At 42.4% G+C, this 12,321-nt stretch overlaps 1 protein-coding gene across 1 annotated transcript in view; it reads right to left on the reverse strand.

The window, feature by feature from the left end:
• The window catches only part of bcorl1 (BCL6 corepressor-like 1), a 54,851-nt gene extending 42,951 nt beyond the window's left edge, over positions 1-11,900 (reverse strand). Inside the window, exons 1-2 of the mRNA XM_057850974.1 lie at positions 11,807-11,900; positions 11,404-11,689 (exon numbers count right to left, since the gene is read on the reverse strand). Coding sequence (XP_057706957.1) covers positions 11,404-11,689; positions 11,807-11,824 — 304 coding nt within the window. The 5' untranslated portion in view covers positions 11,825-11,900. The remainder of the gene's footprint in view (positions 1-11,403; positions 11,690-11,806) is intronic.
• Between the last annotated feature and the right edge of the window lie 421 nt (positions 11,901-12,321).

Genomic DNA, 12,321 nt, shown 5'->3' on the forward strand with positions numbered 1-12,321 from the left:
CTCACGATATGGTGATACAGCAATTATCGATACATTGTGCAAGAAATCATTCTAGGACATTCTGCAAAACGGAATGGATTGAATGTTGACCAGGACATTTTGAATCAAAATCTGTTGCCCTCTGCCCGAAAGCTGAAGATGGGTCGTCACTGGGTCTTTCAGCAAGACAATGACCCTAAACATATGGCCAAATCTACACAGAAATGGTTCACCAGACACAAAATCAAGCTCCTCTCATGGTCATCTCAGTCCCCAGACCTTGTTTTGTTGGCAAAAGGGGGTTGTACAAAGTATTAACACCAGGGGTGCTAATAATTGTGACACACATTATTTGATGTCAAATAATTATTTCTTTATGTGGGATTTTTTCCCCACTGAATAAATGCACTTGTATTGAAGGTTAGATTTTTCTCTTTTTTCCTTTAAGGTCCCATATGATTTGAATAAAAAAAATTATTAGAAGCTAAAAAACACATCTTAACCAGGGGTGTCAAAAATTATGGAAGGCACTGAATCTTTTCATGGGACAACACTGACAAGATGACACTTTGACACAATGAAAAGTAGTCTGCGTGCAGCTTATATAATAGAGTTCATTAATTGTCCCCTCAAAATAACTCAAAATATAGCAATTAATATCCAAACCCCTGGCAACAAAAGTGAGTACACCGCATGGGAACTACGTACATCCCTAAACGTCCAAATTGAGTACTGCTTGTCATTTTTACTCCAAAATGTCATGTGACTCGTTAGAGGAGTGCTCCCAGCATTGCTGCAGAAATTGAAGAGGTGCGGAGTCAGCCGGTTAGTGCTCAGACCATACGCCGTACTCTACATCAAATTGGTGTGCATGGCTGTCACCCCAGGAGGAAGCCTCTTCTGAAGACGGTACACAAGAAAGCTCGCAAACAGTTTGCTGAAGACATGTCAACAAAGGACATGGATTACTGGAACCGTGCCTTATGGTCTGATGAGACGAAGATTAATTTGTTTGGTTCTGACGGTCTCAAGCATGTGTGGCGGTGACCAAGTGAGTAGTAGAAAGATAAGTGTGTCATGCCTACAGTCAAGCATGGTGGTTTTCAATCTCTGCAGCAATGCTGACAGCATTCCTGTAACGAGTCATATGACATTTTGGAGGAAAAATGACAAGCAGTACTCAATTTGGACATTTAGGGATGTACGTAGTTCCCGTGCGGTGTACTCACTTATGTTGCCAGGGGGTTTAGATATTAATGGCTATATTTTGAGTTATTTTGAGGGGAAAATAAATTAACTCTATTATATAAGCTGCACGCAGACTACTTTTCATTGTGTCAAAGTGTCATTTTGTCAATGTTGTCCCATGAAAAGATACACTTAAATATTTGCAGAAATGAGCAGGCAGTACTCACTTTTGTAATACACTGTATATTTAGATTGTAAATGATGGCCTTCAGTACATTTCTTATCGATGATATCAGTCTATTCATTACTGCTCTATACCAAAGGTCACGGAACCGCGGACCTCGGTCTGGTTCCGGACCCCCGAGCTGTCTGGACCGGATCTCAAGCTGTTGCAACTAATACACGTTGCAACAACAAAAATCATTTTTGTCTACGGGTTTGCAGAGCGGAGGTTGGCAAAAAACAAAAAACTTAGCGGTGACGCTCGTGAGTCAGCCAATGGGAGTGAAGCATTTGAAAGTTATTTTTAGAACAGCATGTCTCACACTCGCTTTCTAGACTCCGCGGAGTGACAGCCAAATACTGAGCCGAATGAAGTTGGAGGAAGAGGCGAAAAAGGTACGGCAAATGGCGTGCTCAAAACTATGCAAGATTGTTGCAGAAAACAGTGTGTTTAAAGTGATCCTCTAACTTAAACACATGCAGGCTCTAATAAACCACAATTACGCTCTTGTACTAAAATATGTTGTTAGAAATACGTAAAATGTTAAATCAATGGCAATATTTTATGATATTTAGTCCATATTCTGACCGTTAGTTGGCGCCATGGTTTGCGGGCTCGCAGTGATGACGTCATTGGTATCTTTCCAAATGTGTAGCATGTTAAACAATTGCTTATTGCTGCCTAAACTCGCGAAGTAAAATACCACGATGTGCTGCTTTTGGATGCAATTTCCAGTCAAATGGAAACAAGGGGAGTGAAGTGAGTGGTCAAGGTGGAATTATTATTTTTAGTGAATAAATGTGCATAAGTGGAAGCTTCTCCCCCTTTTTGGTCCCTGTATTCGCGTACCCTACCCACCACGCGTTACAACTGGCGCCCAAACATTTTTCCTGGATCCTCAATCAAGTAAGGGATTTTCTATTTTCTGGATCCGACGGTCCCACCACGTCTGCAATATTGGTTTCGGATCTGTCCATTTTTTTGATTCGTCGGTCCCACAGCGGCTTTTCGGATCAGTCTATTTTGTGTAATCGACGGCTGCGACATTGCCATGGGATCGGTCTAATTCCTGGATCTTCGAGTGAGTAAAAAACGCAGATTTGGATTACTATTGCTATCTTTTATGCTGACTATTCTTCGTGGGAGTTTTCCCCAAATCATACCAAATAATTAAAGCACTATGGCACGCTACAGTGACGACAGTGACTCTGACGTGGACCTCACAACAATGTTGGAGTTCGTCAGGGAACGCGTTTGCTTACTGCTGAGCTCCCGAGTGAAGAGTGGTCAAGGTGGAAATATTATTTTTTGTGAATAAATGTGCATAGTGGAAGCTTCTCCCCTTTTTGGTACTTTTTTACACGTATCCTAGCTACCATGCGTTATCATGTACAAGACATGGATTGCACAAGGTGTGCTCTTTGGCCTGTACTGTATGTAAAGCACACGACAGCTGTGGATGCTAACAATCTACATAATTATATTGGGATAAGTTTGAAAACGCAATATTCTTATCTTGAATATCTGCTAATAAAACCGGACAGCATACACTCTCGCTCCCAACCGGAGATCCAAACAGCATACAGTCTCGCATCACCAGTTTTGCCCAACTTTTGTCTTGTCAGGTATTTGCTGCACGCATTTTTCCCTGAAGCTCGTCTTGTGAACGACCGACAGTGCTGTCCTGCGCTTCACTTTTCAGATCTGGTTCAAATAGGAAGGGTAGAACTGACGACATGTTGGGAAAGCTAACGAGTGACACGCTGGAATTTCGGCAACGGGACCAGTGACGTCACGCACTGCGACTTAACAAGAATGGCGACCTATCACTTAAAATAATTTTACAAACTTTATTAAAACAAAACATTAAGAGGGGTTTTAATATCAAATTATTTTAACTCATACTAACATTGTTTAAGAATTACTTGTCTTAAAAATAGAGGATCCCTTTAAGGAGGAGTGGACTGACACATTTTTTTTCATTTTACCTGGCGGCAGCACAAGGCCGCTATGGCTCATCTGTTCAGAGACGGTAGCGCTTGTAAAGAGCAGCAATTTGAAAAGGCACTATGGTTACGTTCATACTACAGGTCTTAACGCACAAATCCGATTTTTTGTCATATCTGTTTTTTTGGCATGCCCGTTCAGACTGCCTTTGTCCATTGAGACTATTCAAGTATTACGCATGCGCACTAATTCGCAGTCCGACACGCGCTGAGCAAGACGACCCGCATGTGCATAAGCATCAAAACAAATGACCACACATGTTGGCTGTCATCCGTCATTCCAGGGATTATCATATTTAGCTTGTTAAAAAGAGGACACAAATAACAGACATTAATAATCCACGTTTAGTTTTATTTTCAAATTTTATATGGACTGATAGAACGCATACACGCACACACATAAGCCTTGACGTGTGTGCGTGAAATGACGTGGGTGCGTCAGTTTGCCCCGACTCGGCCATGTGTGCAATAATGAAATATTGCTCATTCGGCGCACAGAATTAAAATCGAAAATTGACAGGGTTATCCTTTCTTCATCTTTTTTTTTTTTTTTATGACTGTGGTCATGTAGTCAAGCCCGCCTCGTGCTTAAAAGCAGAGTTCAAGCTAGGCGCTAATGCCTGCATTGCTGCCGTCCTTCGTGCCTCTTGCTGTTTGCTGACGTAATTATGTGCATGAATTCCGATTCCGGAGACTGGACAGTACAGACCGCTGCGACAGTCTGGAAAAATGTGGCCCAGATCGGATTTGAACCACATACGAAAGTGACCCAGATCGGATTTGAAATGGTCCAGTTCTATGCGACTTGTCACGTTCAGACCGTCAAGTTAATGCCTCACTCGAGTCGGAAAAACACGAAAAAATCGGATTCGTGCATTAAGACCTGTAGTATGAACGTAGCCTATGAGACAAAGCATGCAGCTTTTTCGCAAAGTTTCCCTATGAACTCTGCCATCCATTCTCTAAAAATAGCGGAATTAAGGGCTCAATATGATTATGCACCTTTTATATATTATTTACATTTTTGAATGTTGTAATTATCAGCATGGCCACTAGAGCTGGGAATCTTTGGGCACCTAACGATTCGATTACGATTACGATTCAGAGGCTCCGATTCGATTATAAAACGATTATTGATTCACCCCCCCCCCTCCTTTTTTTTTTTTTTTTTAAATTAAATGTTTTGTACATTAGTTCCAAAATTGTTCAAAAATACTCTCAGGCTAAACCAAATTACTATTTCACTATCAAGTTAACATATAGCAGTAAACAAATATACAAAAATAACAGTAAATAAAAAACTCCAGTCCCCATTCTGTAACAGCAGCTTTAAACTACATTCAATTAATTTAACGTTGTGAATCAACCGTTAAAGTTGTTAAAATTGCTCCCGTTATTCCATCATTTCCCTTTTGTCTCCTTTCGACATGTGAAAGTTTCAAAACTATTTTAAAGATAGATTCAAGTCAATATTTTACCGATTTAGGAGTATTTTAGATCAAAAGTTAATTAGGTTTGCTTGGAAGGTTCGCTACAACAGCCTTGCAGGGAAGTGTACTGCTTTAAGATGGCGGCCGTTTACTAACGACGGCATCTAGCTTTTTCTAGATATGCTGCTAACGCTACCATATCTGTGGTGCATCTAGTCCTATATAAATGATATCTACCGTAACATTATGTGGATGACGTACTTTGTAGCAGCTTTTCGGCAGCATTCAGGTATGTTGTTGTGTTTTTTTATCTCATGGCATGAGTTGAGCTAGAGCCGTGAGTTGAGCATTGGCATTACCCGAGGGGCCGGGTAATGAGAAGCATGATGTTTAGCTACTCTCACTGCGTTCTTCCTCATTGCGCCCCGAAGACCGCGCGGCGCGCTGAGTGTGTTGTACTTCTGCTTTACTTGGCATATTTCAATAATCGGAATTTGGATGTTTGTGAATCGTTCTCCAATCTTCCACGGCCCAATCGCGAATAATCTAAGAATCGGAAATTTTGCACACCTCTAATGGCCACGTAAAGATACGTTTGTATTTTGTGGGAAAAAAAGAAGCATTAAAAATATTTTCGGACCCGAGATTGTTGTAATTTTTTAATTTCGGACCCTGAGGATTTTTAATTCATGACCCCTGCTCTATACGTTGTATGTTTACATAAATATACACTCACCGGCCACTTTATTAGGTACACCTGTCCAACTGCTCGTTAGCACTTGATTTCTAATCAGCCAATCACATGGTGGCAACTCAGTGCATTTCGGCATGTAGACATGGTTTAAGACAATCTCCTGCAGTTCAAACCGAGCATTGGTACGGGGAAGAAAGGTGATTTGAGTGACTTTGAACGTGGCATGGTTGTTGGTGCCAGAAGGGCTGGTCTGAGTATTGCAGAAACTGCTGATCTACTGGGATTTTCACGCACAACCATCTCTAGGGTTTACAGAGAATGGTCCGAAAAAGAAAAAATATCCAGTGAGCGCCAGTTCTGTGGGCGGAAATGCCTTGTTGATGCCAGAGGTCAGAGGAGAATGGCCAGACTGGTTCGAGCTGATAGAAAGGCAACAGTGACTCAAATAACCACCCGTTACAACCAAGGTAGGCAGAAGAGCATCTCTGAACGCACAGTACGTCGAACTTTGAGGCAGATGGGCTACAGCAGCAGAAGACCATGCCGGGTGCCACTCTTTTAAGCTAGGAACAGGAAACTGAGGCTACAATTTGCACAAGCTCATCGAAATTGGACAATAGAAGATTGGGAAAACATTGCCTGATCTGATGAGTCTCGATTTCTGCTGCAACATTCGGTTGGTAGGCTCAGAATTTGGCGTCAACAACATGAAAGCATGGATCCATCCTGCCTTTAACGGTTCAGGCTGATGGTGGTGGTGTAATGGTGTGGGGAATATTTTCTTGGCACTCTTTGGGCCACTTGGTACCAAATGAGCATCGTTGGAACGCCACAGCCTACCTGAGTATTGTTGCTGACCATGTCCATCACTTTATGACCACAATATACCCAACTTTTGATGGCTACTTTCAGCAGGATAATGCGCCATGTCATAAAGCTGGAATCATCTCAGACTGGTTTCTTGAACATGACAATGAGTTCACTGTACTCAAATGGCCTCCACAGTCACCAGATCTCAATCCAATAGAGCATCTTTGGGATGTGGTGGAACGGGAGATTCGCATCATGGATGTGCAGCTGACAAATCTGCACCATCTGTGTGATCCCATCATGTCAATATGGACAAAACTCTCTGAGGAATGCTTTCAGCAACTTGTTGAATCTATGCCACGAAAAATTGAGGCAGTTCTGAACAGTGGCGCCTCCAGAAATTTTCCATAGGGGTGGCCAGATGCGGCCACTTAAAATCTTGGGGTGGCCAAAACTAAAAGCCATTAATTTCAGGTTTTCATTATATTATTGCAGTAAAAAGGTCAGGGGAAAACTATCAGAAAGACTTAAGGACACGGCTACTGATATACTTTGGTGTATTGTGTAATATTTGATGTTATTAATGATTTCATGTGCATAGTCCATAACTGTCCAGTCAACATTTTGAGTTCCACAACAATTCTGTTTTATTATGTTATGTATATATTAGGCATAAGGTGTACATTTAACTAGGGCTGTCAAACGATGAAAATTTTTAATCCAGTTAATCACAGCTTAAAAATTAATTCATCGTAATTAATCGCAGTTCAAACCATCTTTGAAATATGCCATACTTTTCTGTACATTGTTGTTGGAATGGAAAGATGAGACAAGACGGATATATACATTCAACATACTGTATATAAGTACTGTATTTGTTTATTATAACAATAAATCCACAAGATGGCATTAACATTATTAACATTCTTTCTGTGAAAGGGATCCACGGATAGGAAAACTTGTAATACTTAAAGGATAAATGTGAGTTTGTATATTGTGACTAAATATTGCCATCTAGTGTATTTGTTGAGCTTTCAGTAAATGATACTGTAGCGACTTAACTGTTCTGCCCAAATGCATGATGGGAAGTGGTGCAACCATGACTGTGTGTGGTCTATATCTTCTCTGCATTGGGTACACTACAGGGTGTTATGAAAAAGATCAACTCCTGGCATTCTTCCCCACATCGCTTCCCATAAAAGCACGGCCCCAATGAATGCTTGCATCTACTCCACTCCGCCTCATATCTCTGTATACAAGTAAAACGGCGCCATTGTAGGCTGTTTGCGGCAATGCGTGAATGAGTCGTACCGCGAATGCATTAATTGCGATAAATATTTTCACGTGATCAATTTTTTAAAATTAATTACTGCCTGTTAACGCGATAAATTTGACAGCCCTACATTTAACAAAACAAAATAAATGCATTCATTTGGAATGAAATACATAACTGATGCTACAACAATATAGCCAGGGGTGCACATAAGTGGTCCGCATGCGCGCATGCGTACTGGATGTAGACAAACGCGCTGGCCCTCAACGGCTTCCATACGCTTTTGCGTACCGATGGCTGAACACTGTATTTGCGGCGGACACGAGAAAATAACTTCTCAAAATGTCGAAGAGGCAGGCCACACTGAGTAATGACTTCCGTGTTCCCCCACCCCCGTCAAAAGACAGACAGACGACAGAGACGTCACCGGAGCTACCGAAAAAAAGGACTTTTGCTGAAAAGTGGCTACAGGAGGTACCATGGCTAGAAGCAAATGATGCTCGCACGGAAATGCGGTACAAAATGTGCCGCGAGAATCCCAATGTCGCCGATAAGAGCAGCGCATTTTATGTAGGGTCAAAGAATTTCAGCCATCCAAACTTTGAAAAGCACGAAAAAAACAGAGAGCATGTGGCAATTAAGCAAACTATCGATGTCAAACAGGACCCCACTCGCCGTATGGACAAGTGGCGGAATAAAGGTAATGAACAGCGACATGCACTGACAAACGTGTTTTTGCTCGCATTTTACAAAGCTAAACATGCACGTTCAATGAGGTCTTATGAGGAGGACATCCCACTTTTAAAAAGGCTCGGAGTTAATGTGGGAGCCGCATAAAGCCCTTTATTTTGAATTGGTGCTTTTTATTTCTTTACATTTCACTTCAAAGTAATGGCAATTTTGTTGTGCCAGTTGATGTTAATCAAGCATTAATTGTTAATATAATTAGTTAAAGTTAATTGACTCTAAGTAAAGCTTGTCATAAATTTATCGCATCAGGCGGGTCAGCTCTCCAGCTCAATGAGGACCAAGTCACATCTCCAGGTCCTCCTGTGAGAACCTGGGCAAAAAAATTATGTGCACCCCTGAATATAGCGATATACTGGCAAGCGGGGTGGCCAGTGGGGTGGCCAACCAATTTATAGGGGTGGCCATGGCCACCCCTGGCCACCCCCTGGTGGCGCCACTGGTTCTGAAGGCAAAAGGGGGTCCAACCCGTAACTAGCATGGTGTACCTAATAGAGCAGGGCGGTAAACCGAAAATTTACCGTTACCGAAATTCTTCACGATGACCGACGTAATTTTGACCATGTTGGTAAATTCGGTAATTTAATAAAAGAAGAAAATATAGTCTTTTCATCCCGCTTTGACTCTGTGTTGTTCGGCTATGTTCATTCCTCTTTAAGAAAGCAGACAGTGTGCTTACGTTTGGAGTCACATGGTTTTCAGGAAGCCAATCAAACAGAAGCCCGGTAGGCTAACGCTAGCTGCTAACGCTAGCGGCTAACGCTACAAGTAAACGGGATGAAGTCGGGCTTAAGTTAGCTTCGCCAAACTTTCACCAGACATTAAGTAAACTCTTGACGGGTTCCAGATAGGGATGGAAAACCCGAGGCTTTCTGAAACAATGAACCTCTTTTATGACAATTGCCCTAAATTGAATCACTGTTTGACACACTGCAAGAGCCCCATCTACTGGATAAACAGTGCACGTTTCTTTTTAAAAGTAAAGTTGACAAATTGCCTCAGCATTACATCCTGTATCTTCAATAGAATTAAGTGGATGTCGTCTATTTCAACCAGGAGATCGTGTCGTCATTAAGTGTGATTTACACAATTAAAGTTGACCTCTTTAAGCCTGTGTCATTGCTTTTGTCTGTGAAGATGTGTTCAAAGCAGTATTTGTAATACACGACAGTGCTAGTCTTGTAAGTGGCTCATCCTAGATGACGGGGAGTAACTATGTATTGTTTATTTTTTGTAAAAATTACAGTACTGTAAGCACAGTGCTTGGGAACAGGAATATTATTTATTGAATACTGTAAGGATTTCCAAAATCATAAGATGTAAATAATTGAGCCGAATAAAAGAAAGAAAAGGTTTGTGAAACATTTTATTTTTTAATTAAGTATAATTTCTGGGGGGTGGGTGGATGTGTCGTATTTGTATCTATTCTAAATATCGAAACGTATGCCACTATCTAGTGTATAACAATGCGGAATGAATTTAATGAAATTCAAGTGATGATATTTTTCAAGTCATACAAGCTGTTATAAATGTTCACACAAGAATTCTTATTGTTTTCCAAGATTTTTTTTAATACTTAATGTTTAGACTGCATGTGCAATTGTTAAATTGAAAGCTGGTAAATAAATTTAACGAGAAACTGTTCATTTGTATTCCATGCATTCATTCAAATTTTCAAATTATATAGCAGTTTGCTTGGGCGAATTTATTGTCATTTATCGTTATCGAGGTAAATCTGCTCAATTTATCGTGATATGTACTTAAGGCCATATCGCCCAGCCCTAGTACCTGATAAAGTGGCCGGTGAGTGTATAGTCATCTTAAATTAATGCAGAAAATGCACAAATTAGTGAGTAAAGATTCACCAGAATGCAGGAAATTACGTAGTTGATACTCTAAATGTGTGTCCCTCGGCACTGGTGGTGGGGCCCAAAGTGATATCTTGGGGCCCAAAATCCCTGCCAGCGCCCCTGGCTGTTATATTGTCCCTACCAATATTGAGACCAGACCTACGCCCCTTGATGATAGATTACTTTTTCGATATATTGTCACACCCCTAGTTTCCACCTCTAGTGCAGGGAGTTGCTTCGGGTGTCAACAAGCACTCCAGCGGTCCGGGCTGAAACTATTTGGCTGCGTGGATCATCGGCATGTGGGAGCCTCTTTCCGACATGCCCTTCGCCATTCGCCCAGTAATGGCTGCGCACAGGCAGCCACATCGCTGACAGATTGCCCTAACGTCAACGCGATTGTTAAGAATCAAAACACAAACAGGAAAGAGACGTTTGTTCAGAAGCCGAAACGTCGTCGGGAGTCCACTCAGACACATCACGCAACGGGAGCTCCGCTCCGCCGCCGCTGACCGGGGCAAGCGGGCGGGTAGTCCCGGTAGTCAGCGCCCTCTCCGGGGCTGGGACGACCTCTGTAACCGCCACATCGGATGACGATGTCGGAAGTGCCCAAAAAATTAAAAAAAATACACAAATAATAGTGTTTGTTTATCGCGTGGGGCCTATGTGTGTATGTGTGTTTTGGGGACAAGACACTCGCCTTCAAAGTGGGCACCCCCCTCCTCTTCATATCTTTCTTGGGAGACTATTTTAGGCCGCCATGGCTTGACTAAACGAGGATGTCCCGTCTAAGTTCACCTGAAGGGGGGCCACCGGGTATCCATTTTGGCTCAAGTCATTAATTACATCAGGCAGACGAGGTTGACGTTCTCGCTAATAATGAACGGCTCGTGCTCGGCACCTGAATGCATCACTTCTCGCCTACTTTCCAAACGTAACCTTTCGACGCAATGTGCCTTTGCGGACAACGGCGTGTCATCTCAACTTGCTCGTGTCTGTGTGGGAAGCCCTTCTAACACACAATGCCGCGGGATAGCAGCGAGAGAAGATACCGAGACGACGACGACAATGAAAACACATCCAGGTCAAAGTTTGCCAGAGTTTGGACTCGTCGGCAATCTCCTAGTGTAAATGTGCGCCCCCTTCCTCTGCCGGTTACGTCTTTGTTATTAGTAATCGCACGCGATTGCGCCGTCTTCTTACCTTGGCGCTCCGAGCTGTGTGCAGCCGCAAAGCCTGCGTGTGCACACGGTGCAACAAGCGAGCCGTCGTCCGCCGAGAGAGAGAGCGCGAAGGGGGGTGGCTTCCGAGCCGGTGGTCCCGACGAGTGCGCTCTGTGGATAAATAAAGGGGGTGTTGCAAAAAAATTTTGGGAAAATGTTTTTTTGTTGTTGTTGCTTGTCCTCGCGATCTTATTGCCCGAGCTTTGGGTCTGCAGCAGCTGGAGATGGGAATCGCGCACCCTGGGTCCTAGCGCCGGATGGAAGCCCTACAGGTGAATTGAACAAATAGACGGAAGATGAATGAGTGAGTGGGCTTCAGGTTTTACGTCCTCGGGTGGGGTAATCCCATCACGATGGTGCACATGCATGCATACAGTGTTTACCTGATGAGAAGTCGACATGCAATCAGGGCAGGGAGAAAGTCCTGATACGATTTGAGTACAAGGCTCATGATCACAATGATCTCACGATTTGGTGATCATAGGCGGAGTTTAACTTTTGGGACAGGGGGGCACAAGGGCGTAGGTTTACATAGGGACGGTAGGGACAAAACACTACCAACTTTTCAGGATGCTCAAATTGTCCCCACCAACTTTTAAGCAACTTGATTTGTGTTATATAATGACTTAAGTTATAGACAGTGCCCTCCATAATTATTGGCACCCCTGAAAAAGATGTGTTTTTAGCTTCTAATATATATATTTTTAATTCAAATAATATGGGACCTTAATGGAAAAAAAATAGAAAAAATCCGACCTTCAATACAAGTGCATTTATTCAGTGGGGAAAAATCCCACATAAAGAAAAAAATATTTGACATCAAGTAATGTGTGTCACAATTATTAGCACCCCTGAGATGGCCATGGGAGGAGCTTGATTTTGTGTCTGGTGAACCATT

Source organism: Corythoichthys intestinalis, chromosome 11, assembly GCF_030265065.1.
Source record: "Corythoichthys intestinalis isolate RoL2023-P3 chromosome 11, ASM3026506v1, whole genome shotgun sequence".
Classification (NCBI taxonomy): domain Eukaryota; kingdom Metazoa; phylum Chordata; class Actinopteri; order Syngnathiformes; family Syngnathidae; genus Corythoichthys; species Corythoichthys intestinalis.